Consider the following 27,011-nt stretch of genomic DNA (forward strand, 5'->3'; position numbering starts at 1 on the left):
TTTTAACCTAACTTAGCTGGAGTGCCATTTATTGTGACAGAAAGTAGTTTTTTTCTCATTTAGCTGAAACTGTTATAACATGGGTAGAGATTTTAAAACAGTTGCGAGATGGGCGCAGTGTACTATCATGAGATGGGCGCAGATGCCTGTACTATCGGCATTTTGGGAGGCCAAGGCAGGTGGATCACTTGAACCAGGGAGTTTGAGGCTAGCCTGGGCAACATGGGGAAACCTTGTCTTTACCAAAAATACAAAAACTAGCCGATGGTGGTGGCATGTGCCTGTAATCCCTATTACTTGGGAAGCTGAGGTGGGAGGATCACTTGAGCCTAGAAGCAGAGGTTGCAGTGAGCCAAGATCGTGCCACTGCCTGGGCGACAAAGTAAGACCCTGTCTCAAAATAATAATAATGATAATAATAATTAAAAATTAATTATTTAAAAAAAGCTGCATAAATTTGCCTTTTTTTTTTTGAGATGGAGTCTCGCTCCATCGCTCAGGCTGGAGCGCAGTGGCGCAATTTTGACTCACTGCAACCTCCACCTCCCGGGTTCAAGCAATTCTCCTGTCTCAGCCTCCCGAGTAGCTGGGACTACAGGCACCTGCCTCCATGCCTGGCTAATTTTTGTATTTTTAGTAGAGGTGGGGTTTCACTTTGTTGGTGAGGCTAGTCTCAAACTCCTGACCTCAGGTGATCCACCCGCCTCGGCCGCCCAAAGTGCTGGGATTACAGGTGTGAGCCATTGCACCCGGCCATAAACTTGACTTTTGAAGCCATCAGTTGAAATCATTTCTTCATAATTTTTAAGTCCTATGAGACACAACATAGTGTGTTAGTTGGGTAGTTTCTCAAATTATGAAACTGTTCTAAAACTACAGAAATGTACTTATGATTTTTCAGATTTAGAATCAATTAATCTTTAATATTGCTAGGTCCTATATTCTAAAAGCAATTGTTTGGTGGCTTAACAAAAAGCCTTGTATTTTTTTTTTTTTTTTTTTTTTGAGACAAAGCCTCACTCCAACACACAGGCCGGAGTGCAGTGGTGTGATCTCGACTCACTGCAACCTCTGCCTCCTGGAGTCAAGCGATTCTCCTACCCCAGTCTCCCAAGTAGCTGGGACTACAGGCACATGCCACCACGCCTGGCTAATTTTTTGTAGTAGAAATGGGATTCACCATGTTAGCTAGGATGGTCTTGATTTCCTGACCTTGTGATCCACCTGCCTCGGCCTCCCAAAGTGCTGGGATTACAGGCATGAGCCACCACGCCCGGCAAGGCCTTGTTCTTTTTAATAACACATCTTATTTAGGCTTTTACTCATAATTTTCTAATAATTTCGTCAACTGAAATATTTTCACATTTATCCATTTAAAACTAGTTCTCGGCCAGGCATGGTGGTTCATGCCTATAATCCCAGCACTTTGGGAGGCCAAGGCAGGAAGGCTGCTTGAGCCCAGGAATTCAATATCAACCTGGGCAACATGGCAAAACCCCATTTCTACAGAAAGATATAAAAATTAGCTGGGTGTGGTGGCATGTACCTGTATTCCCAGCTACTCAGGGGTGAGGTGGGAGGACTGCTTGAGCCCAGGAGGAAGAGGCTGCAGCGAGCCATTGCAGTCCAGCCTGGGTGATATAGCAAGACCTTCCCCTCTCCCATCCAAAAAAACCCCCTAATTCTTTCACGCAAGAATCTCAGCTATTCTGCTGGGCATGGTGGCTCACTCTTGTAATCCCAGCACTTTGGGAGGCCGAGATGGGCGGATCACCTGAGGTCAGGACTTTTGAGACCAGCCTGGCCAACAAGGCAGAACTCCATCTTTACTAAAAATACAAAAAATTAGCCAGCCATGGTGGCGGGCACCTGTAATCCCAGCTACTTGTGAGGCTGAGGCAGGAGAATTGCTTGAACCCGGGAGGTGGAAGTTGCAGTGAGCCGAGACTGCACCACTGCACTCCAGCCTGGGTGACAGAGTGAGACTTTGTCTCAACAACAACAACAACAACAAAATTAGCCAGGTGTGGTGGCACCACACCTGTAATCCTAGCTACTTGGGAGGCTGAGGGAGGAGAATCGCTTGAACCCGGGAGGCGGAGGCTGCAGTGAGCCAAGACTGCGCCATTGCACTCCAGCCTGGGGAACAAGAGCGAAACTCCTTCTTGAAAAAAATAACAACAAAAAAAGAATCTCAGCTATTTCACATCTGGCCAAACTTACAACTTTAGTTCCTTCTAAAATTGTTTTTAAAAACTCTTGTTAATTCTGATTTCAGGTGACTTAATTTCATTGATTCTTTTTGGCATATGAAATATAATTTACCCAATTCATTCTACATCTGCTGAAGTCTCAATTTTCCTACTTCATCTTTAATTGTTTCTTAAACAGCAGCTTGTTTTGCTCTGCCACAGCAAACTGCAATTGCCATTCATTGTCAAATCTGCAACATACCTTCGAGTCTCTTTACTGTTCCAGTTGTACTAGGTTCTGCATCTCCACTTGATTCTTTTTCAGTATGCCTTCATTTTAAATTTAAAAATTTGCTCATATTCATGTGTAAACTAGAAAAATAATTTAATCATGATTAAAATAAGTATTTCAATTACCAGTTACAATTTACACAGGAATCACTGTAATTCCTGTTGTTTGCATAAAATATTCTGATACACATGATGTTACATCAATTCATAGAAAAAATAACTTGCATTGAATCCATCTGCTGACAGCAGTATCATATCTATGAGCAATACGTTTATATTCAATATTGGAAATGACACACAAGTTTGACAGGCACACTACAACAACCATATCTTATGCAAGGTAACAGAGTAAAATGTCTACCTGAAAAACAGTAAAGCTAAGCAGAAAAATATTTTACATCGTTTCAGTTTTCTTAGGTAAAATTAAATACATTAAAATTTTACTTTTAGTCCTTAAGCTGATCAGCCACATGTAGCTAGTGGCTACCATACTAGATAGCACAGATATGGAAATGAGAAAGACAAGAGCCAAAAGGCTTATAGTTTTTATTCCATTTCTCTTTTATTTGATATAACCTCCAGGGCTTAGAACTTATCTGAGTCCTGTTATTTTTTGCATTCTTAAAGTAAAACAGTACAAAATAATAAATCGTGTTTGTTCTGTACAGAACTTCATGGAATACGTATTATGACCCATTCTAGGAAACATGGGCCAATGTCTAAAAACCTATAGCTTCTAAAACCAATCTTCAAGATTATCTTCTTAGAGAACGCCTTTTAAACAGCAACGTGCTGACAAAAGTTTAACTGGCTTTCCAAAAAAAAAAAAAAAAAAAACTTTATGTACATAAAGGATGTGCAGTACATAATTTACAGATGATAAAAAAACATATACAATATTCTATTGTAAGTTCCATAAAGCCAATTGATTCTCATGGAAGACTTTTGTTGACTTTTGCCGAACTCTTGTATCTGTAGCCAACCTGTGGTTGCAATTTGACCAGGATTTTACAAATGGTGTTGCATCCCAATCTGCTAGTTCTTTCCCCAATAAATTTATTGTCATTAAATCTGACACATGATCTATTGTCAAACTATTTCTCACCCTTGTACAGATTATGTTCATTAAATGGAAACCCCTTTCAGCTTCAGCACTATTGATTGCAATGGTGCTAACTATCTTTTTAGCTTTTTGTATAGTTGCAGGAATTGAAACATTGTTTGATTTTATATTATTATTTACAAATTCCCGAAAATCATTCAAATCAACTTCACATTTTAAAATTTCACACAAATGAAATAATTTTTTTTCACCAGCTATCCATGGTGAAGTTATTTCTTCATAAGGCCATGTAGAAGGTTCTAGCAAATCAAAGTAATTAAAAATACTTTCATGGTTTCCGTCAGATAAAAGGCGTAGGTTCATGTGCTGAATTATATTGTCTAGTAATATATTCCTAGGAAGAGCATTAAATTTATTGTTTTTATTAAATGGAATATCTTTAAACTTATCTGACTTGATCAAATCTTCAATTTGAGATTCATACTTTCCAGTACCAATTTTTAAATTTTCCAAAGCTCTTATGGTACGTTTGATCAATTTTTGTGCTTTCTGAATATTAGTTGATCTTGACTGTAATGCAGTTGAAAGTACTGAAAATTCTTCAAGAATGTCAATCATTAAAGCAAGGTCTTGTAAGAAATTAATGTTAGCTAATCTCTTTGCCAAACCACAGAAAGAATGAGAAAAATGCATATATAATATAGGATATGCATGCCATACAGCAGTAGCAGCTTGTAAACTACATGCTGCCCATCTTGGTCCCATTACCCGACCAATTTTAATAATTTCAGTTTCAAGTTCTTTAGCTACAGTTCCTAGAGGGTTGGTTTGATTTTTATTAGGTTGATGATAAATAGAATAAATTTTATCAAGAAATATTTTAAAATGATTAATTTGTTTTATTTCAGATATAGAATCATCAAGTGACAATTGTAATCGATGATTTAAACAGTTCCAAATGATGATTTCAGGAAAATTTTCTAACAATTTTGTAGCTACTCCAGACTTTCTTCCTAGGATTGTATTAGCACCATCAGAACAAAATGCAATTAAATTTGCTTTCAAATATTCATTTGTAAAACCACAATCATTTAAAGTAGTCAATAATGTATTGAAAATATACTCTGCTGTAGTTGACACCAATTCTTTTAAAGCCACAAATAACATAACAGGTGCAGGAGCTGACTGAATTGTGCACTGGAGATAAATCACTAGGGTGCTTTTCTTTGAAACTGTAGATGCCTCATCAATTATGATACAGATTTTGGCATTCTCTTCTATAATATTCTTAAATATCTTCATCTTCATTTCTTTTGCAATATGTTCTGCTATTCTTGTTGCACTGTAACGTGTATTCAAACAATTTACCTCTCCATTTTTTTCCTGTAATTCTATTGCCCCCTCAATATCAGATAAAGGTCTATTATGTTTTACTAAACTGTAAACAGTATTGAAAACTTTTACAGTAGCATCAATATTTTTATTATTTTGTTTATGCACTAAATTAGAAATTGAATCATTTGTTGATTCCTTTAACAAATCCTGAATTTTACCATGGGCTTTAGAAACATCATGTTCCCTAATTTTTTTTCGTAGAGAAGCTTGCCTAGTAGTTTTATTACTGCCATTAGGGGTAACTAAATATGCAATCCATTCCTTGGACACATGGACATGCTTTTCTGCTTTCGATCCCAAATGCCGAACTGTTGAACAATCCTTACATCCTAATTTACCTTCTTTTATTTCAAGCCATTTGTATTGCTCTGTAAACATAAATGCTTGTTTTTCATTCCAACAATCTGGAAGCACAAGATTATCTATTTCTTCCTTTGATGAACGTGATGGCTTTTCTTCAATGATTGGTTGTTCAATATACTCGAAATGTGGTTCCTTTGCCTTAGACAATTCACAATGATTTTTGCTCACTTCATTATTTTCTGTGTCTGTTTTCACCTTCTTCATATTTAAAAAATGCAAAAAATCACCCTGTCGTTTTGGCATTTTAGGAAATAGAATCTGAAAAATAATTTTACATATGTAAGTAAAATTCAAAAATAATGTAAAAAGTTCTCTTATTCTTTATCTAATTTTGGAAATAAATTTTAAACTTAAACATTTAACCTGATTTTCAGTTTATATCTATAACATCAATATAACTTGCTATTTCTTGAAAAAACCACTATTAATTTTTAAAATTCTACAACCAACAACAGTTTCACAAAATTTGACTATGAATTATTATCATCCAATTAGCAAAAAGGTTGGTCATATGATTTGCAAATAAGTATGCTATTTGCACCTCCCCATAGCAACATCCTCCCATGCTCAAGTCCCTTGTATAAAATGAAGTATTTGCACTCAACCTTTGCATATCTTCCCGTATACTTTAAGTCATTTCTAGATTATTTTTAATACTTAATATAATATGCCACAAAATAGTTTTTATATTACTTTTTAATGTGTATTTTATTATTGTATTTTTATTATTTTAAAAAATATTTTCCATCTACAGTTGGCTGAATCCACGGATGTGGAACCCACAGTATATGAAGGGCTGACTGTAGTAGCAACATGAAGGGTGGATAATATTTTCAATTACATTAATGAATAAGATGAAAGTGAAACAATAAAAACATATATTAGAGTTTTACTCATTCATCAACGACATCAACATCCTTCTGAACTAATGAAGAGTTAAAAAAATTTTTTTTTTTTTTGAGATGGAGTCTTGCTGTGTCACCCAAGCTGGAGTGCAGTGGTGCGATCTCAGTGCACTGTAACCTCCACCTCCCGGGTTCAAGCAATTCTCATGTCTCTGCCTCCCGAGTAGCTGAAATTATAGGCACATGCCACCACACCAGCTGATTAGTTGGGACTATAGGCATGCACCACCATGCCCGGCTAATTTTTGTATCTTTGGTAGAGATGAGGTTTCACTATATTGGGCAGGCTGGTCTCGAACTCCTGACCTCAAGTGATCTGCCAGCCTTGGCCTCCCAAAGGGCTGGGATTATAGGTGTGAGCCACCACGCCTGGCTGAGTTTTGGAATATTGCAAAGCAACTTCCTCAATTTTTTGTATCGCATTTAGTCTAGCAGAGACACATCACACTTTAAAATTTAATCTGCATTAACATTCTATCCTTCACTTTCTTAAATTTAATCAACAAATAATAACTCAAACTCTAGTTTGTATTTTACTGATTACAATGGGATAATGTTCTACCAATACTGCAGCAGGACACTATTTATTAATAGTTTTTCTACCAATAGATGCAAATAACCTCAAGTGCACAGATAGCAAGAAATGATGTATTAAGTATTACGTTAAATATAATGAACATTTATGTACTTGTACATTTATATACTTTAATTTGTAATAACTGCTCTGTTTACAATCAGCTCACAAAATTTCTGCAAGTTTAACAACTAGATTTTTTTTTTTTGAGACGGAGTCTTGCTCTGTTGCCCAGGGTGGAGCGCAATAGCACAATCTCGGTTCACTGCAACCTTCACCTCCCAGGTTCAAGCTATTCTCCTGCCTCAGCCTCCCGAGTAGCAGGGATTATAGGCACGTGCCACCATGCCTGGCTAATTTTTTGTATTTAGTAGAGACGGCGGTTTCACCTTGTTGGCCAGGCTGGTCTCGAACTCCTGGCCTCAAGTGGTCCAACCGCCTCAGCCTCCCAAAGTGCTGGGATTACAGGCGAGAGCCACCATGCCTGGCCAACAATTAGTTCTTATGATCCAGTTCAAGCCACCTCCAACACACTACTGCACTTAACAAGAAAACTGAACAAACACAAATATAATGTGCTTACATCACTATAATAGGTGCTAGGGTTTTCATTATCACCACAGACCAGATCGATGTATTCAAGAACAGGTCTCGATGGTCCTTCCTAAAAAGGAAGTGGGCAAATTTACAAGTCATGAACAATCATTCAAATTAAACTTAAATTTAACAATTAGTGGGAGATTTTTTTAGTTGGAATCGGCAAAGATTCTCAAGAAAATCTTGCAAGTGGCACAGACTAATTAGAAACAAAAGGGGCAAAGGGGCTGGGAGCAATGGCTCATACTTGTAATCCCAGCACACTGGGAGGCCAAGGCAGGAGGATCACTTGAGCTCAGAAGTTCAAGACCAGCCTGGGCAACATAGTGAGACCCCAACTCTACAAAAATAAAAAATCAGATGGGTGTGGTGGCTCACACCTGTAATCCCAGCTACTTGGGAGGCTGAGGTGCGAGGATCACTGGAGCCCAGGAAGGTGGGGCTACAGTGAGCTATAATTATGCCATCACATTCCAGCCTAGATAAAATTTAGAGCAAGACACTGTCTCAAAAAAAAAAAAAAAAAAAAAGCATGGGAAAAGAGTCAGAGTACATTAACATGTAATAATGTTCCTGCATGTAGATTCCTTTCAAAATGGGAAATAGCACAGACATTGATTTTAAAAGATACAGATTTCAGCTAGGCACAGTGCCAGTCTCAGCTGCTCAGGAGGCTGAGGCAGGAGGATCACTTGAGCCCAGGAGTTCAACTCCAGCCTGGGCAACACAGTGAAAAACCCACCCCTGGCTCTACCTCATTAAAAAAAAAAGATATAGATTTCATAGTACAATTTTTTTTAACTGAAACGATTATCAGTAATCTCTTAGATAGCTAACTTCAAAATAACGAAGGTCTTTGATAACCCTGCTTTATCCTCCACATCACTATACAGCCAAACATCAAACTCTGAATCTTCTTGATCCTTTCTTTACATATACACTACTCTCATCATAGACCAGGCCATAAATGCCCTAGTCAAAAGTCTAGATTTTATTCTATAGGCAAAGGAATCAATAAATAACATCAAGATGGGAACATTATTAGAGCTGTTTCAAGAAGGTTAACCACATAGGAGAGTATGTGGGAAGAATACAAACAAGATAATCTAGACAAATGGCAATGTGGTACAAAAATAGCGATGGCAAGGAGGAAGTAAACTTCCCTGTATATGTACTATATTTCAATAAAATTTACATCAAGGTAAGGGCTCTTTTTATATCCCCAAATCTTTCATCATTCCTTTCTTTCAGCATATTGTTTATTTTGGAGGCTAGGTACATGACAGAACACAAAGAGGATTCTGTGCCACAACGCAGAATGAAGCCTGGATAATCAACATTTATATGAAAAGACTAAGGAATCCAAAGCAGAATATATCAAGACGTAACACATTTTTTTTTCTTTTAATATGAAGAACCCACAAATAGAGAACTATACCCAGCAGCATTGCATCTTTACTGGATGGTACTATAAAAAACACAGAGAAATAAGCATATCCTGGTAGAGCCCAGTATAGGATGGGGTTACAAAGGAAAGTTGTCTGAGTGCATTTTAAAGTAGAATTAAGTTATTGTCTTTTACGTGGCACCACTGAAATGCAACAGGGATGTTTTACTATGTTCTTTCTGGTACTGCAATTACACTGACAGCATGTAAGTCACTTTTCCATATAAGAGCTGTCAAACCTTTGATCCTCTATTTTGAACAGGGTTAAATATAAAGGGTTCTATCATGCTGGATACACAAAATATTTTATGAAAAGATGCAGAAGAATATTTATATTTAAAATAGAATTTAAAGTAATTTAAACCTCAGCTAAACACAGCCTATATATTAACTCAGAATTTAAAATATAGTGATTTGTTCCTCAGGATATTACACAAATCTATACCTATTTACTTTTCCAAACTTAATTTTGTACAGCCCATCTGTGTTTCTCAACGATACATGAATCATGAATCAGACGAGTGTCACTTCTACATACAGATGCACAAAAACTCATCAAGATCATCTGTCCCAATTATTCCTGTTTTTATACCAGTTAAGAGGAACCAAAATTATTTTTCCTAAAGACCCATGAAATCCTCTTCCCAAATGTTTCTCGTTAAAAAAAAACAGAAACCACTGCTCTTCGATTTCGAGTTACATTGCTTACTCCATAACCGTGAAGGCAGAGTAGGCAAATAATCCCCCTTGGTACCATCAATATTTAGAAAGGTTACCAAATGTCAGGAACAAAATATACACACAATATTAATTGGGAAAAATGTCCAGAAAGTGACAGTGTAAAGAACTTCTACACAAAACGAAAACAACGATGTTAACAAAACAATGTTTAGGGAGGAAATTTTAATTTAAAAAACAAGTGACTTACAAAGTCACCCTAAACCTACAAAAACTAAAAAACACAGAAACATTAGACACTCCATTAAAGAAAACTTCTACAGCTTGAATACCAAACTGCAACTAACTACGGCATTCCAAAAGAGGAGTTTGGGACAGAACTATTTTCTGCCTAGTAGCTGAGATACCACTTTACACAAAGCCTTTCTAAAACTCCAATAGCTATGGATGAAAATCATCCCAAAATACATCATAAAACACCCCCTTCTGCTTTGGAAACCAATGCTGTACAAAGTGTGCTCAGAAATCCACATGTCCCTGCACTTGTCTGAAAATGAGAATTCCTAGGCCCCACCTTGAAATTCTGATCGGTAGGTCTGCAGCGGGGCCCAGGAATCTGCCTGTCTATACTTACTAAGGCTTGAAAACTACTGTCCCAAAGGGAAGAAACTCAGAAAAATAGAGCATGTTCCCAGTGATGCAGGATTCTTCATTATGAGCATCAACCGTACTATGCTGTAACATGATGATCTCAGAGGTTAGCGAAATCTTCAAGCTATTTGCCTTCATGTTAGAAGCACCATAACGCTAAGATTCTGGGCTCTCGCAACCCTTCCTGTTTTCTACGACCTTGCTCATCATTAGCTGCTCCTTCCTCTGTGTCGCCTTTAGAAGTTACTCTTGCTCCATTTCAAAACAGCGTCTTAGAGACCAGCGTTTTATCTTAAGTCTAAATGAAAGGTAGGGGGTGAGATTAAGTGTACAGCACGTTCTTTAGGCCATGCTCTTTGTGATGGCTACGGGGGTGGCTCAGACAGCTCTTTTGGTAAAGATCCCAATCCTGTGCCATGCTCCACAGTGTCTAGCATGTATTAGACACTCATAAACATTAAATGACCAGGTGAGGTAAAATTACATAAGGGCCCACCATAGTCTTTTACTCTGGGAAAAACCCAATCATCAGTTGCTACTTACACTGACAAACTGAATGTCGTCTTCATTTTCATCCGTTGTTGACTCAGATGCCTCAGGGCCAGCTGGAGGGACAGATTCTATTATCTATAAAAACAAGCCAAAACATGCTTATCTGTTCAGCCACATTCTTGTAGGAAAAGAGCGTTTCCGAAAGGAACAATTAAAAACAAAGAGCTCTTGAGGAAAACGAACTGAGCACAATTTCACGCAAACCCGACCAGGAACAGAACTCGAGCAGTCGGCTCTTGCCACAGCATGTGCGGAGCTGCAGGGACTCAACGCTGAAAACGCAGTACCAGCCTCTCAGAATTCCCCTTATCTACTCCAGAAGGAGGACTCTGGAATTCCCCTTATCTACTCCAGAAGAAGGAACGCAAGCTCAACACCGAAGGGCAATCCTGCCTTAAAACGTCGCTCCCACTGGCCCAGCGGGGGCCACAACGAACGCCGGTCCCCGTGCGGTGGGACGGGCGGCCATTGTTGCTGCGGGTTCCTCGCTCAGACACGCAACAGGCCCCAGAGCTGGGCTCGGCCCAAGAGGCTGGAGAGGTCTCGCCCAGAGGCTGCGATGGAGCACCAGGCCTCAGACCGCAGAAAACACATACCCTTCGCGGTTCGCCTCTGAGAACGCCAGGGCCCTCACTCGACTACTCACCTCCGATCCCGGGTCTCCCATGTCTCCGACGGCCGTGCTGACAGCACCACTCCTCCTGCTGTCCCTGCCACCGCCGTCGCTGCTGTCCCCGCCGCCGCAGCCGCCACGACTCCCCTTCCCGCCCTGCACCGCCTCGCGCTACCGGGACCCGCCCCAGCGTGAGCTCCGAGGCCCCCAGCGGAAAGAGACGAAAACCGCTTCAAAACACGGGCGGCCCTCACTGGCCCGCTATCCCCTCAGAGCCGCTTTCTCTCATTCCCGGGCTTCCTTCCCTGCGCCGCGTAGGATGCTGGGATGGTAGTTCCTACCCGCCGGGCGACCGCGGCGCGCGACTCCCCCGCGCGTGGATGAAGAATGGAAAAGGAGTCTGAACTACAGCGAAGGTGTCTTCCTTCGCTGTGTAGTAGGTGTCTTCCTTCGCTGTTGCTCTACTAAAATAGAATGGAAAAGGACTCTGAACTACAGCGAAGGTGTCTTCGAAGGTGAACAAGCAGTGTACCCTGTACCCAATGTCTTTAATCCCTCACCCCCTCCTACCCTTTCCCCTGAATCCCCAAAGTCCTGTGTATCATTCTTACGCCTTTGTGTTCTCATAGCTTAGCTTCCACTTATGAGTGAGAACATACAACATTTGATTTTCCATTCCTGAGTTACATTACTTAGAATAGTAGTCTCCAGTTCCATCCAGGTTGCTGTGAATACCATTATTTGCTCTTTTTTATGGCTGAGTTCTCTTCCATGGTGTGTGTGTGTGTGTGTGTATGTGTATATACACCATTTTATTTATTCTCTTGTTGATTGATGGGCATTTAGGATGGTTCTATATTTATGCAATTACAAATTATGCTGCTATAAATATGCATGTGCAAGAATCTTTTTTGTATAATGACTTATTCTTCTGTGGGTATTGCATTTCCTAGTAGTAAGCTTGCTGGATCAAATCGTAGATCTACTTTTAGTTCTTTAAAGAATCTCCACACTGTTTTCCACAATGGTTGTACTAGCTTACATTTCTACTAACAGTGTGAAAGTGTTCCCTTTTCACTACATCCATGCCAACATCTGTTATTTTTTGGTTTTTTGATTATGGTCATTCTTGCAGGAGTAAGGTGGAATCGCATTGTAGTTTTGATTTACATTTTCCTGAAAATTAGCCATGTTGAGCATTTTTTCCATATGTTTGTTGGCCATTTGCATATATTCTTTTGAGAGTTGTCTATTCATGTCCTAAGCCCACTTTTCAATGGGTTTTTTTTTTCCTTGCTGGTTTGTTTGAGTTCTTTGTAGATTCTTGATATTAGTCCTTTGTCGGATGTATAGATTGTGAAGATTTTCTCCTACTCAGTGGGTTGTCTGTTAACTCTGCTGATTATTTCTTTTGCTGTGCAGAAGCTTTTTAGTTTAATTAAGTCTCGTCTATTTTTCTTTGTTTCTGTTACATTTGCTTTTGGGTTCTTGGTCACGAAGTCTTTACCTAAGCCAATGTCTAGGTTTTTTCCGGTGTTATCTTGTACAATTTTCATGGTTTCAGGTCTTAGATTTAAGTCTTCGATGCACTTGAGTTGATTTTTGTATAAGGTGAGAGATGAAGATCCAGTTTAATTCAGCATGTGGGTCACCAATTATCCCAGCATCATTTGCAGAAAAGGGTTTCCTTTCCCCACTTTATGTTTTTGTTTGCTTTGCTGAAGATCAGTTGGCTACAAGTATTTGGTTTTATTTCTGGGTTTCTATTCTGTTCTGTTGGTCTATGTTCCTATTTTTATTACCAGCACTATGCTGTTTTGGTGACTATGGCTTTGTATATAGTTTGAAGTTGGGTAATGTGATGCCTCTAGATTTCTTGTTTTTGTTTAGTCTTGCTTTGGCTATGTGGGCTCTTTTTTGGTTCCATATGAATTTTAGAATTGTTTTTCCTAGTTCTGTGAAAAATAATGGTAGTATTTTGATGGGAATTGCACTGAGTTTGTAGATTGCTTTTGGCAGTATGATCATTTTCACAATATTGATTCTGGCCATCCATGAGCATGGGATGTGTTTCCATTTGTTTGTGTCGTCTATGATTTCTTTCAGCAGTGTTTTGTAGTTTTCCTTGTAGAGGTTCTTCACCTCTTTGGGTAGGTATATTCTTAAGTACCTTATTGTATTTATGTATTTAATTTTTATAGCTATTGTAAAAGAGGTTGAGTTGTTGATTTGATTCTCAGCTTGGTTGCTGTTGGTATAGCAGAGCTACCGATTTTAGACATTAATTTTGTATCTTGAAACTTTACTGAATTCTTTTACCAGTTCTAGGAGCTTTTTGGATGGGTCTTTAGGGTTTTCTAGGTATATGATCATATCATCAGCAAACAGCAACAGTTTGACTTCGTCTTTACCAATTTGGATGCCCTTTATTTCTTTCTCTTGTCTGATTGCTCTGACTAGGACTTCCAGTACTATGTTGAACAGAAGTGGTGAAAGTGGACATCCTTGTTTTATTCCAGTTCCCAGGGGGAATGCTTTCAACTTTTCCCTGTTCAGTATAATGTTGGCTATGAGCTTGTCATAGAAGGCTTTTATTACTTTAAGTTATGTCTCTTAAACATAGAGTTTGATTTTAAGTGCCTTGAGGTAATCTTCTTTGGGTTAAATCTGCTTGATGTTCTATAATCTTCTTGTACTTGGATAATAGTATGTTTCCCTAGTTTTGGAAAGTTCTCTGTTATTATCCCTTTGGATAAGCTTTCTCTCTCTCTCTCTCTCTTTTTTTTTTTTGTTTTGTTTTGTTTTGTTTTTTGAGATGAAGTCTCGCTCTGTCGCCCAGGCTGGAGTGCAGTGGCGCAATCTCGGCTCACTGCAACCTCCATCTGTCAGGTTCAAGTGATTTTCCTGCCTCAGCCTCCTGAGTAGCTGAGATTACAGGCAGCTGCCATCATGCCTGGCTAATTTTTGTAGTTTTAGTTGAGACAGGGTTTTGCCATGTTTGCCAGGCTGGTCTTGAACTCCTGACCTGATCCACCTGCCTTAGCCTCCCAAAGTGCTGGGATCACAGGCGTGAACCACCGTGCCTGCCCCCTTTGGATAAACTTTCTACCCCTGTGTCTCTCTCTCTAGCTTTTCTTTAAGGCCAATACCTCTTAGATGTGCACTTTTGAGGCTATTTTCTAGGTCTTGTAGGTGTGCTTCATTCTTTTTTGTTCTTCTTTCTTTTGTCCTCTCTGACTGTATATTTTCATGTAACCTGTCTTCAAGTTCACTTATTCTTTCTTCTGTTTGATCAACTCTACTACTAAGAGACTCTTCGGTATGTCAATTACATTTTTCAACTCCCGAATTTCTGCTGGATTCTACTTAATTATTTCAATTTCTTTATTAAATTTGCCTGATAGGATTCTGAATCCCTTTTCTGTGTTAGCTTGAATTTCTTTGAGTTTTCTCAAAACAGCTATTTTGAATTCTCTGTCTGAAACGTCACATATCTCTGTCTCTCTGGGATTGGCACCTGCTACCTTATTTAGTTTATTTGGTGAGGTTGTGTTTTCCAAAGTGATCTTGATGCTTGTGTATGTTCCTTGCTGTCTTGGCATCAAAGAGTTGGGTATTTATTGTTGTCTTCACAGTTTGGGCTAGTTTGTACACCTCCACCTTGAAAAGGCTTTCCAGGTATTTGAAGGGACTTGGATGTTGTAATCTAAGTTTTTGGTCACTGCAGCCATATCAACATTAAGGGCACCCCATGCCCAGTAACACTGTAGTTCTTGCAGACTCATAGAGGTACCACCTTGGTGGTCTTGAATAAGATCCAGAAAAATTATCTGGATTACCAAACAAAGACTCTTGCTCTCCTCCCTTAGTTTCTCCCAGAGTCCTCCCTCTGTGCTGAGCTTCCCAAAGCTAGATGAGGGGTGACATAAGCACCGCTGTGGCCACCACTACTGAAACTGGGCTGGGTCAAACCTGAGGCAAGCATAGTACTGAGTCTTACCTACGGCCTGCTGTAACCACTACCTGGCTGCCTCCTATATTTGCTGAAGTCTCCAGGGCTCTACAATCAACAAGTAGTGAAGCCAGCCAGTCTTGTGTCCTTCCCTTCAGGGTGGCAAGTTCCCCTGAGCCCCAGGTGGGTCCAGAGATGATGTCCAGGACCCAGGGACTAGATTCAGAAACTTTAGAAATATACCTGGTGGCTCTATTCTACTGCAGCTATACTGGCACTGAAACCACAAGATTAAGTCTTTCCCACTCTTCCCTCCCTTTTCCCCAGGCAGAAGGGCCTCCCCCTATGTCCACCACCACCATGTGCCTACAGGGAGTACTGCCACAGTACCGCCAATGTTCCCTTAATGCTCAAGGGCTCTTTAGTCAGCTTGTGGTTAATGCTACCAGTCCTGGGACTCACCCTTTAGAGCATTGGACTCCCCTCTAGCCCAGGGCAGGTCCATCCCTGGGCTAAATATACCATCCACAAGCCAAGGTCTGGAAATGGGGACCCCACGAGCCCACTTGGTGCCCTTCCTCACTGTAGTAGAGCTGGTACCTAAGCTGCAAGACAAAGTCCCCTATATACTTCCCTCTCCTTTTCTCAGGCAGAAGGAGTTTCTCACTGTAGCCATCACAGCTGTGAATAAGCTGGGTCACACCTGAAGCCAGCCCCTCTCAGAGTCTCACCCAAGGCCCACAGCATGTACTACTTGGTTACCACTACTGATTATTCAGGCCCCAAGAGCTCTTTAGTCAGCAGGTAATGAATCTTGCCAGGACTGAGTCCTTCCTTTCAAGGCAGTGGGTTCCCTTCTGGACCAGGGTGTGTCTAGAAATGTTGTCCAGGAGCTAGGGCCTGGAAAGGGGGCCTCATGACTGATACCCAGTACCCAGTCCTGCTGTGGCTGAGCTGGTATCCAAGTTGCAAGGCAAAGTCCTCTTCACTTTTCCTTCTCTTTTCCTCAAACAGAAGGAAGGGGTCTCTTTTGGACCCGCAAGCTGTGCTACCTGGGGTTGGGGCAGGGGTGATGCAAGCACTCCCTTAGCTGCACCAGCTGCTCTCTGACTTGTGTCCCTTAAATCCACTGGCTGCAATCCCAGTATAGCTCCACAATGTACCTAGAAGGTACAGTCCTTGTGGCCTAGACAGCCTACCAAGTTTATTTAGGATCACAGAGCAGTTTAGCCTGTGGTTGTGAGGCTAGCCAAGACTCAGTTGCAACTGCTGGGATGGGTGAATACCCTCTTGCTAGGGCTTTATAAAATGCTCCCTCTGTGGGCGCAGGCTAAGTTCTGCCACATGTTGGCAGCGCTGAGTTCCAGCGTAAAGTCCCCCAGTTGCTGTGCTCTCCCTCCCCTAAGTGCACGATTCTCTATGCCATGTGGCCACTGCTGGTGGATGGGGAAGGGGTGGTGTCAACAATTCAAGACTGTCTTTTCTCTCCACCTCAGTGCCTTTTTCAGTGATGTGAAGGTAAAACCAGTTACTGTGATCATCCACCTCATTTTTGGTTCTTACGAAAATGCTTTTTTGTGTAGATAGTTGTAAAATTTGGTATTCCTGCAGGAAGGAAGATCGGTGGAGGCTTCTACTTGCCCATCTTGCTCCACCTGCTCACTGATAGTATTTTTGTTTTTTCAGGAGGAGAAAGCTTCTACAGGCAATTCTTAAAAATAAAAACAAATCATTATTTCTTCCCCCTCTCAACCACTACCCCCACACTTTTTCTGGAGTCAAAAATGTACCTCTTTGGGAACCAAAGTTTTTGCTCTTCCTTGAGTATTACACACTCTGTGTGTCTTGCCTCATGTTTCTTTTCCATTTATTTCCTACTTTGACTCAGAACTTTTGTCAAGAGGATTTGGGTGTAAGAAGGAGAAAAATATTTTCATAGAAAAGCATTTTTATACAACTTAACCAGAATTAAGTCTGATATCTCCTAGGCCCTCTTAAGCCAGGCTGTAGGAAAAAGAATAATGGAAGAAGAACAATGCATGAAGCCAGGCCAAAGCAAAATTCTGAATGTTCAAAATTTTCAAAATAGATTTGTATAACTTCCCATACCTCTTGTTCCAATCATATTCAGTAGCAGCCTAATAAAGATAATCCCATTATGAGGACACCCCATTATAATCACATTTTGGGGACAACAATCAAACTACTGAGGAGTATATAACAGTAAGATTAATAGAGTCATGTGATCAGCTCATTGTTGAATAACTTCTGCCATTAAAGGTACAAACTGTCAGACTGCAAATAGTCTAGAAAGCCAAACACAAGAATTCAATATCAATAATGTATCTTCAAGAGGTGACTGAAAGTCTGATGATTTTCAGTCAGTGAAAAATGGGGACAGATGGGAGAGGCAGGGAAGGACTCCAAGTCATGTGTCCTTCCCCACCTGAAGCTTTCAGTAGGAATCATAAATCTGGCAGGCAGCATCCTCTGAAATCTGAGCAGTGTTTGCTCTTGATTGGATGTTTTTCTCACATACATGTGCTGATGAGACTCAGTTGCAAGGCACACCCTCTGCAGATCTCTGGAGTTCTTTGGCTGTCTCCTCTCTGGTGGTCTTCTCTGTGTGCTCTAACTACCTTGGCTTCCCTGGACTCTCAAGTCCATCTCCTCAATTTAGGGAGACCAACAGGCTATTCCTGGGTTTCTCTTCCTTGCTTCTTGGCTTAGAAACTTCCTCCAGGAAAAAGCTGGGTGAATTTTAAGGTTTTCTGTCTTCTGAGGATCACTGTCCTTCAGTGTTTGACATGCAATATGTTGAAGGCTGCTGTTTCATGTATTTTATATAGTGTTTTAGTTGGGAGAGTAAATCCAATCCTCAATATTTCATTTTGATCCAAATCAAAACCCTCAGTTTAGTAGTTTCCTGCCTGGAAATAGTACTTCTTTCCTTGTGGTAGTCCTTTAGTGTGAGGAAGTGAACCAGTCTAATTAGGAGGTGGGTGAGGTGTGGACTTTGTTGTTGTCATGCTTCTCTCACTGCACATCAGGCTTCAGATTGCTGTGTGCTTAGGCTGGGGGCTGGCTTACTAGAGGGTTTATCTCAGCGTCTACTCCAGCCTCAAACTTTAGGTCTTCTCTTTTTGATGTTCCTTAGAAAAGGCCACTCCTCCAAGCTTTTACCCCTCTCCCAGCAGTCCAGGGGTAGATTGCCCTTACCTGTTATTTGATGTTTTTTTTTGTTTGTTTGTTTTTTGTCGTTGAGACAGGGTTTTGCTCTGTCACCTAGGATGGAATGCAGTGGCATCACGGCTAACTGCAGCCTCAACCACCCATGCTCAATTAATTCCCCCACCTCAGCCTTTCGAGTCGCTGGGACCACAGACACATGTCATCATGCCCGGCTAATTTTTGTATTTTTTTTCTTCTTTTTATAGAGACAGGGTTTCACCACATTGCCTCAGCTGGTCTTGAACTCTCGAGCTCAAGGATCTGCTCACCTCCCAAAGTGCTGGGATTACAGGCATGAGCCACCACATATGGCTGACAGGCGGCATTCTCTATTCTGATTAAGACTATCTCAAGCAATGCACCCCTGAGTCTCAGAGTGGGGACTTCCTGGTGATCCAGTTTTCCCGCAGCTGTTGGTATGAGCCCAATAAATGTTCTGTTTCCCTGCAGGGTAATTGTTTTTTCTTTTTCTTTCTCTTTCTTGCAGTGGGGCTTCACCAGGGCTCTGAAGGGTAACTGAGTTCCATGCCCTTTTTCCAGCAGCTGAAGATGTGTTTCATAGAGATGCGGGGAAGAGGGATCCATTGGAGGGCTTCTTTCCTTTTCTACAGCAGCTTCTGTTCTCTCCTTCCCCCAACCTTCTCCACCACTCTCCCGCCCCACTCCATCTCCTCCATAAGAGGTGCTTTCTCAGCACTGTCACTGCCTCCAAGAAAAGGAAAAACTGGCCGGGTGCAGTGGCTCACACCTGTAATCCCAGCACTTTGGGAGGCCCAGACAGGCAGATCACGAGGTCAAGAGATTGAGATCATCCTGGCCAACATGGTAAAACCCTGTCTCTACTAAAAATACAAAAATTAGCTGGGCGTGGTGGCACGTGCCTGTAATCCCAGCTGCTTGGGAGGCTGAGGCAGGAGAATCACTTGAACCCCAGAGGCGGAGGTTGCAGTGAGCCAAGATCATGCCACTGCACTCCAGTCTGGGTGACAAGAGCAAAATACTCAGTCTCGAAAAAAGAAAAAAAAGGAAAGGAAAGGAAAAACAACACAGCCTGCATGACAGTACATTTGTTTACAGAAGCATTTACTAAATATTTTAAGTCCACTGTTGAGACATATTGCTCAGATACAAAGATTTCTTACAAAATATTACTGCTCATTGACAATGCACCTGGTGATCTAAGAGCTCTTATGAAGATGTACAACAAGATTAATGTTGTTTTCATGCATGTTAAAACAGCATCCGTTCTTTAGCTCATGGGTCAAGGAGTCATTTTGACTTTCAAGTCTTATTATTTAAGAAATACATTTCAGGCTGGGCGCAGGGTCTCATGCCTGTAATCCCAGTACTTTGGGAGGCCTAGGCGGGTGGATCACCTGAGATCAGGAGTTCAAGACCAGCCTGGCCCTGCATCTCTACTAAAAATACAATAATTAGCAGGGCAAGGTGGCAGGCGCCTGTAATCCCAGCTACTCAGGAGGCTGAGGCAGGATAATCACTTGAACCCGGGAGGTGGAGGTTTCAGTGAGCCGAGACTGCACCACTGCACTCCAGTCTGGGTGACAAGAGCGAAACTCAGCTTCAGAAAAAAAAATAAAATAAAATAAGACTATAGCTGCCATTGAGAGTGATTCCTCTGATGGATCTGGGCAAAGTAAATTGAAAACCTTCTGGAAAGGATTAACTATTCTAGATACCATTAATATATGTGATTTATAGGAGGAGGTCAAAATATCAACATCAACAAGAGTTTGGAAAAAGTTGACTCCAACCCTCATGGGTGAGTATGAGGGTTTGGGACTTCAGCGAAGGAACTCATTGAAGATGTGGAGGAAATAGCAAGAGTTAGATTAATTCTAGAGTTAATTCTAATTCTAATTCGAATCTTAGTTAGAATTAGATATGGAGCCTGAAGATGGGAGTGAATTGCTGCAATCTCATAATAAAACTTGAACAGATGAGGAGTTGCTTCTTATGGATAAGCAAAGAAAGTAGTTTTTTGAGATGGAATCTACTCCTGGTAAAGATGCTGTGAACATTGTTGAAATGACAACAAAGGATTTAAAATATTACATAAACTTAGCTAATAAAGCCATGTCAGTTTAAGAGGATTGACTGATTTCAAAATAAGTTCCACTGTGATTAAAATACTATCAAACAACATCACATGCCATAGGGAAATCTTTCATGAAATAATCAATATGGCAAACTTCATTGCTGTCTTATTTTGAAAAATTGCCACGGATTCCTTAACCTTCAGTAACCAACATTTTGATCAGTCGGCAGCCATCAACATGGAGACAAGACTGCCCACCAGCAAAAAGATTACGACTCATTGAAAGCTCTGATACTCGTTATCATTTTTAAGCAATAAAGTTTTTTGTTTCTTTGCTTTGTTTTTTGTAGAAATGAGGACAGGGTCTTGCTTTGTTGTCCAGGTTGGTCTCAAACTCCTGGCTTCAAGTGATCCTCCCAAAGTGTTGAGATTATAGGTGTAAGCCACTGCACCTAGCTGCAATAAAGTATTTTTAAGTTAAGATATGTACTTTTAAAAGACATAATTTATTGCACTACAGTATAGTGTAAACATAAATTTTATTTGCACCAGGAAACCAAAACATTCATGTGACTTGCTTGTTGTGATATTTGCTGTATCGTAGAGGTCTGGAACCAAACCTGCAATATCTCTGAGGTATGCCTGTGTGCTTCAGATGTATCATTCTCTAGAAAACTTACTTTTATAATCAAGTGCTTGTTCCTGAGGGACATACTAATAAATGCATGAATTGGCTTAAATCAGGGAAACTGAGACTTTTAGTACTGAGGACTATTCAAAATTCCTTCTTAAATGTATGTCATTCTCCTGAAGGTTTAGAAATTCTTTAAATGTAACTCTCAAATCTGCATTTGGCCTCGTTCAAAATCTACTCTCCCTAGATTTAAGTGGAAATTATACCTTTATTGTCACCAATACAAGTTCAGGTGGAAAAGGAGGTGACTTATGGAAGGCATCTACTCACAGGACATTCCCTATTTGAATGTCATAGGAGATGCCCAAGGCCCATGACTCTAGGTGTATTTCTGGGAATAGGGGAGCTGCAGACACTTAAGTCTGGTTTTGGAATATTGTCACTTCTAGCCCCCTTTTTTGGTCCTGTATGAAAAATATGAGCAAGCAGAAGACCCACAGAATCATGTTGGAGAAATATTCAGTCCCAATAAATAATTGTCAGCATAAGCTTATATGTATGAATATCTCAACAAAACAGCTGGGTTCCTATCTAAAGACCCATCAGACAAAAGAAAAAAACAAAAATTATAGATATTATAGTAAGAGTGTCAAAAGGAAAAAGATACCAAAATGATAATAGTAAGAAATCTTGGGTGAAACAGATTTTGTATGGAAAAATATTTCAAAAAGAAGGACAGCAGTAATAAAAATTGTCAGAGAGATACAGGTAGTTATCTTGGTCAGCTTGAGCTACTATAACAGAATATCATAGACTGGATGGTGTATAAACAACAGAAATTTATCTTTCATTGTCCTGAAGGCTAAGAAGTCCAAGGTGAAGGTGCCAGCGGATTCAGTGTCTGGTGAGGGCCTGCTTCCTGGTTCACAGACTGCTGTTTTTTTGCTGTGTTCTCCATGGCAGAAAAGGTGAGGGACCTCTCTGGGACCACTTTTGTAAGAGCACTAATTCCATTCATGAGGGCAGAGCCTCCCAAAGACCCCACCTCCAAATACCCTCAATTTAGGGATTAGATTTTAAAATATAAATTTGCAGAGGGATGGGGAGTGGAACACAAACATCCAGTTTATAGCAATACAGCATGCACATATAAGCCTATAATTTTATGAAAAAGGAATAATCACTGAACAAGAAAAAACTCTTGGAAATTAGAATTTTGATGGAAAAAATAAATAATTTAATAGAGGGGTTTAAAATATATAGTAAAATCTTCCAGAAAGCAGAAAAAAGAAAGAAGCAAGGAGATTAACAAATTATAAAGATAGGAAATCAACAGAATCAACATATTATCATTAAATTGACAAATTAATTGGAATACTGGAAATATCTACATCTATATCTCTGTATGTCCCCAGAATTAAAGGACATAAGAATCCAGTTTGAAAGGGTCCATCATGTACCCAGTGCAATGAATAAAAAAGGATATGCAACAAAGCACATTTCCATCAAATTCTACTGTGTTGGGGAAAGAGAAAATTAAAGGACCCTTGGAGAGAATGGAGGGACATTTTCTGAATAAAAGAACAAGAAATAGAGTGATATTAGTCTTCATTGTAACACAGGGTTTCCAGATTTAGTAAAAAAAACACAGGACACTCAGTTAAATTTGCATTTCATACGAATAACAATTTAGTGTAAGGTTATGCCAAATATTACATGAGATATAGTAAGAAATATTCATTTCTCATCTGATTCAAATTTAACTGAGCAGTCATCTTTACCAGCAATCCTGCAGTAGAAGCACTGGATTTAACTCTTCTGTATGATTATGAAAGTGGACTTTCTTACCTTTTTGCTCCTCTAAGAAATAAGAAAAAAACAACACAGAGAAATAAAAACAGAGCAACAGCAGTAAAAACAAAATACCTGGTCTGGTATTTTTAGTGATGTAAGTGACCGAAAATTTCTACAGAATCCAAAGACTTTTAAAAGTTGCTGTTAGAAGTTAAATTGGGCAAAAATGCAAAGAGAATGTCAAGGTACTTTATGAATGGTAGATCTCAGTGAGCATCAACAAAAGTATACTTCCTGAAAATGAAACCACCTTTGCAAAAGTTATAACAGTGAGAAAATGTTGACAGTGGAGGGGATCTGACCTAACCAACTCCATTTGGCTTCTAACCTCCAAGCTGCCCTTGCTCATTCCTGGCCAAAGTTCAAGAAAAATATTTCAAGACACATGTCTTCCATCTACCTTGCCAGCTACTTAAGTGTTCTTTTGGTTTATACCAAACTCCCAGAAGGTATGAACCTTGCAGATATTTGCTTAGCCCTTGTAAAATTACTTTCATTGCGGGTAAACTTAGTGGTATGCCCTTGAGTTTTTCTTGAAAATCATTGTAAGAAGAGATTTATGTGAATTAAGATATGCTTAAACCCACCATGCAACAGATACCTGATATACATTGCCTCATTCAAATCTAAACTTTGTGAGTAAGTGGTATCATCCCTATTTTATAATTAACTAAACTGAGATAAATAAAATGGTATTTTGTCCAAAGGTATGGTGTTTGGATGTGTCAGAAACAGAAGTAAAACCCAAGTCTATGCTATTTTTAGTCTAGAACAATAGTCAACATCTTCTACATTTGCTGTAAAACAAATATGATTGACCATTGTAAAATTTTACATGATATTCCTTATTAAAATTTCCTCCAGAATTTAATGCAGTAAAACCTTTATTTTGCTGAGCAACTTCTTGCATCTTCGTTTCTTTAATAAAATATGTAATTTGCCCGGGTGCAGTGGCTCATGCCTGTAATCCCAGCACTTTGGGAGACCGAGGCGGGTGGATTGCTTGAGATCAGGAGTTTAAGACCAGCCTGTCCAACACGGTGAAACCCTGTCTCTACTAAAATTACACAAGTTAGCCAGGCATGGTGGCGGGCATCTGTAATCCTAGCTACTGGGGAGGCTGAGGCAGGAGAATTGATTGAACCCGAAACACAGAGGTTGCAGTGAGCTGAGATCACGCCACTGCACTCCAGCCTGCCTGACAGAGCGAGGCTCCATCTCAAAAAATACAAATAAAAATAAACTATGTAACTTATAACTTTTACCTCAGAAACTCGAATTTAACTCAGTCACAACATCTGTATTAACCAGTATAGTAGTTCCTTTGCAAACACTGCCAATATTTCTTCTTTTGGAAATCAATGGTATATAAATAAACCAGTATAAATATACACTCATGCAGACAGGAACACAATCAGTCAAACTGTATCAGAGGAATTGATATACACATAATACTACTTAACACTAGTGAAAAAGAGGTGCCAAAAGATAGGTTCAGATACATTGTTGCAATATTAAAGATGCAAAGAGGTAAATTTGGTTTCTCAAGTCGATGGCTGGCTTGGCCCTCTTCCAAGTTGTACTTTCCTTCTTTTCTTTCCTTTCCTTCCTTTCCTTCCTGTTCTAAATAAAGCTTTTGAATAAACTTGCACTCCCGCTCTGAAACTTGACTTAGTGTCTCCTTCTACTTTATGCCCTTCCATTGAATTCTTTCTCCTGAGGAGGCAAAAATTGAGGTTGCTGCTGACCCCTATGGATTTGCCAGGAGCAATTCTGAAGACTCCTGTGTATAGATGTTAAATAAATTTGTATGCTTTTTCTACTATTGATCAATCTACCTCATGTTAGTGATGTAACTGCCCAATGGGCTCACCTTGCCTGCTGCCTAGACAGAGCCAATTTATCAAGACAGGGGAATTGCAATGGCTAAAGAGTAGTTCACGGAGATCCTGCTGTGTGGGAGACCAGAGTTGTTATTATTCAAATCAGTCTCCCGGAACATTCGGGATCAGAGTTTTTAAGGATAATTTGGCGAGGATAGGCTAAGAAAGTCGGGAGTGCTGATTGGTCAGGTTGAAGATGAAATCATAGGGGGTCAAAGTGAGTTCTTGCTGAGTTCTGTTCCTGAGTGGGATTGCAGAACTGGTTGAGCCAGATTGTTGGTCTGGGTGGTGTCATCTGCTGCATCGTTGTCGTAATGCAGGGTCTGCAAAATCTCTCAAGCACTGATCTTAGGTTTTGCAACAGTGATGTTATTCCCAGGAGGAATTTGGGGAGGTTCAGACTCTTGCAGCCAGAGGCTGCATGGCCCCTGAACCGTAATTTCTAATCTTGTAGCTAATTTGTTAGTCCTAAAAAAGCAGACTGGTGGCCAAGCAAGAAGGCGTTTTTTGGGAAAGGGCTATTATCAATTTTGTTTCAGAGTTTAAACTATAAATTCTTTCCCAAGGTTAGTTAGGCCTATGCCCAGGAATGAACAGACAGTTTAGAGGTTAGAAGGAAGATGGGGTGGGTTAGGTCTGATCTCTTTCACTGTCATAATTTCCTCAGTTACTATTTACACAAAGGCGGTTTCAGTTATTTTTAGCAAATCTTTATGGGATCAAGAGCCCATGACATCCACAATAACTCACTGCAGCCTTGACCTCCTGGGCTCAAGTGATCCTCCCACCTCAGCTTCCCAAGTAGCCGGGACTACAGGCACAGGCCACCATGCCCAGCTAATTTTTCTTTTCTTTTTTTTTTTTAAGTAAAGACAGGTTTTGTGATGTTGCATGCCCAGCCAAGGACTTTGCTCTTTTGTTTACAGGTCCTGAAGGGCCTGGGAAATGCAGGGCTGGTGATGGAAACCCTTCCAAATTCAGCTTGGATCAGAGAACTAGAGGAAGCAAGGATGCACAAAAAAATTTCCCAGAAAAGCCATACCTGTCAGGATCACTGGTCTCTGTGACAGCAAAGAAAGGGCCTTTGCAAGGTTTAAAGCCCAAAAGAAGACCCTGGAGTCTCCTACCATCCATGAAACTGCCCGTAAATTGCTGGTCCAGGAAAAACTATGTCACTAAACAATAAGTATTCAAGAAAGACTGTAGCGCAGCATCAATACAAAGATTTTATAAGAAACAATTCGATAAAGCTGGAAAAATGGATAAATGCATGAAAACATTCACAAGAAGGATGATGTCACAGAACTAGCGAGAATGCTGATCATATCATATATCCACCACAAGGTAAAGTTTTTAGTGAAATGATCACCTCTGTATAGGAAAATCACAAAACACACATGTAGGAACTCATGTGTTAGTAAGTTTTTTCTTTGGCATTTTGGCTGAACTAACTTTGGACTGAAAATGTATTTCTTATTCACAGAACATAAAAATATTCTTGTGTTTAACATTTTTTTCATCTGAGTCCATTTTTTGCTTTTCATTCATCTGAAAGTTTCTATGTAATATGACTCGAAGTAGGAATATAACAATGTTTTCTATTTATTAGTTGTCTCAGTATCATTGAATAAACCTTCCTTTCCCTACTTATTAAAGATTCTGCTTTAATCATATTCTTAAGTCTTATACATGTGAATATATAATATACATATATATAGATACCTACATGTATATTAATTGCTTGCTGGGTACTCTCTTCAGTTTTATTAGTTTTCTTATTTTGTAACTCATTTAGAACCAATTTACAAAGATGAATCAAAAATACATTTATTCTATTATCTATAAAGATGTCAACATATTTCAAAATACATAAGACCATACAAGTTCCAGTTGAATAATACAGTTATGTTTTGCAAAGGTAATTTTATTTGCCTTTATTAGGCAAAACTTACATTATCAAGTAGCATTTTTAATAAAGCAAATAGCATACATCTTAGTAAGATTATCTTTTTTCAATAAAAATATTAAATGTATTTACTTTCCTGGATGTTGTCTACATATCCTACATAGCATGGCTCTT

The 27,011-nt window shown here is 39.8% G+C and overlaps 2 protein-coding genes and 2 long non-coding RNA genes across 5 annotated transcripts in view; 2 read left to right on the forward strand and 2 right to left on the reverse strand.

The window, feature by feature from the left end:
- The window catches only part of BAG2 (BAG cochaperone 2), a 406,790-nt gene that overhangs the window by 135,278 nt on the left and 244,501 nt on the right, over nucleotides 1–27,011 (reverse strand). The gene's annotated exons all lie outside the window — the stretch shown is intronic.
- Nucleotides 3,027–11,642, reverse strand: KIAA1586 (KIAA1586 ortholog). Of its 2 annotated transcripts, XM_001110391.5 has the most exons (4): nucleotides 11,355–11,642; nucleotides 10,700–10,783; nucleotides 7,367–7,447; nucleotides 3,027–5,562 (listed from the first exon to the last, which is right to left on the reverse strand). In XM_001110391.5, exons 1-4 carry the CDS (start codon nucleotides 11,373–11,375, stop codon nucleotides 3,385–3,387), a joined length of 2,364 nt encoding a protein of 787 aa, XP_001110391.3. In that variant the 5' UTR covers nucleotides 11,376–11,642; the 3' UTR covers nucleotides 3,027–3,384. The 2 variants fall into 2 exon arrangements, with proteins under 2 accessions (XP_001110391.3, XP_002803825.3); XM_002803779.4 differs by lacking the exon at nucleotides 7,367–7,447.
- Nucleotides 10,828–18,956, forward strand: LOC144340335 (uncharacterized). Its single transcript, XR_013416326.1, has 2 exons — nucleotides 10,828–11,836; nucleotides 18,711–18,956. It is a non-coding gene; the product is annotated as an uncharacterized LOC144340335 (long non-coding RNA).
- Nucleotides 22,028–26,581, forward strand: LOC106997979 (uncharacterized). The gene is made up of 2 exons (XR_001444305.3): nucleotides 22,028–22,162; nucleotides 25,858–26,581. It is a non-coding gene; the product is annotated as an uncharacterized LOC106997979 (long non-coding RNA).

Source organism: Macaca mulatta, chromosome 4 (genome assembly GCF_049350105.2).
Source record: "Macaca mulatta isolate MMU2019108-1 chromosome 4, T2T-MMU8v2.0, whole genome shotgun sequence".
NCBI classification, from domain to species: domain Eukaryota; kingdom Metazoa; phylum Chordata; class Mammalia; order Primates; family Cercopithecidae; genus Macaca; species Macaca mulatta.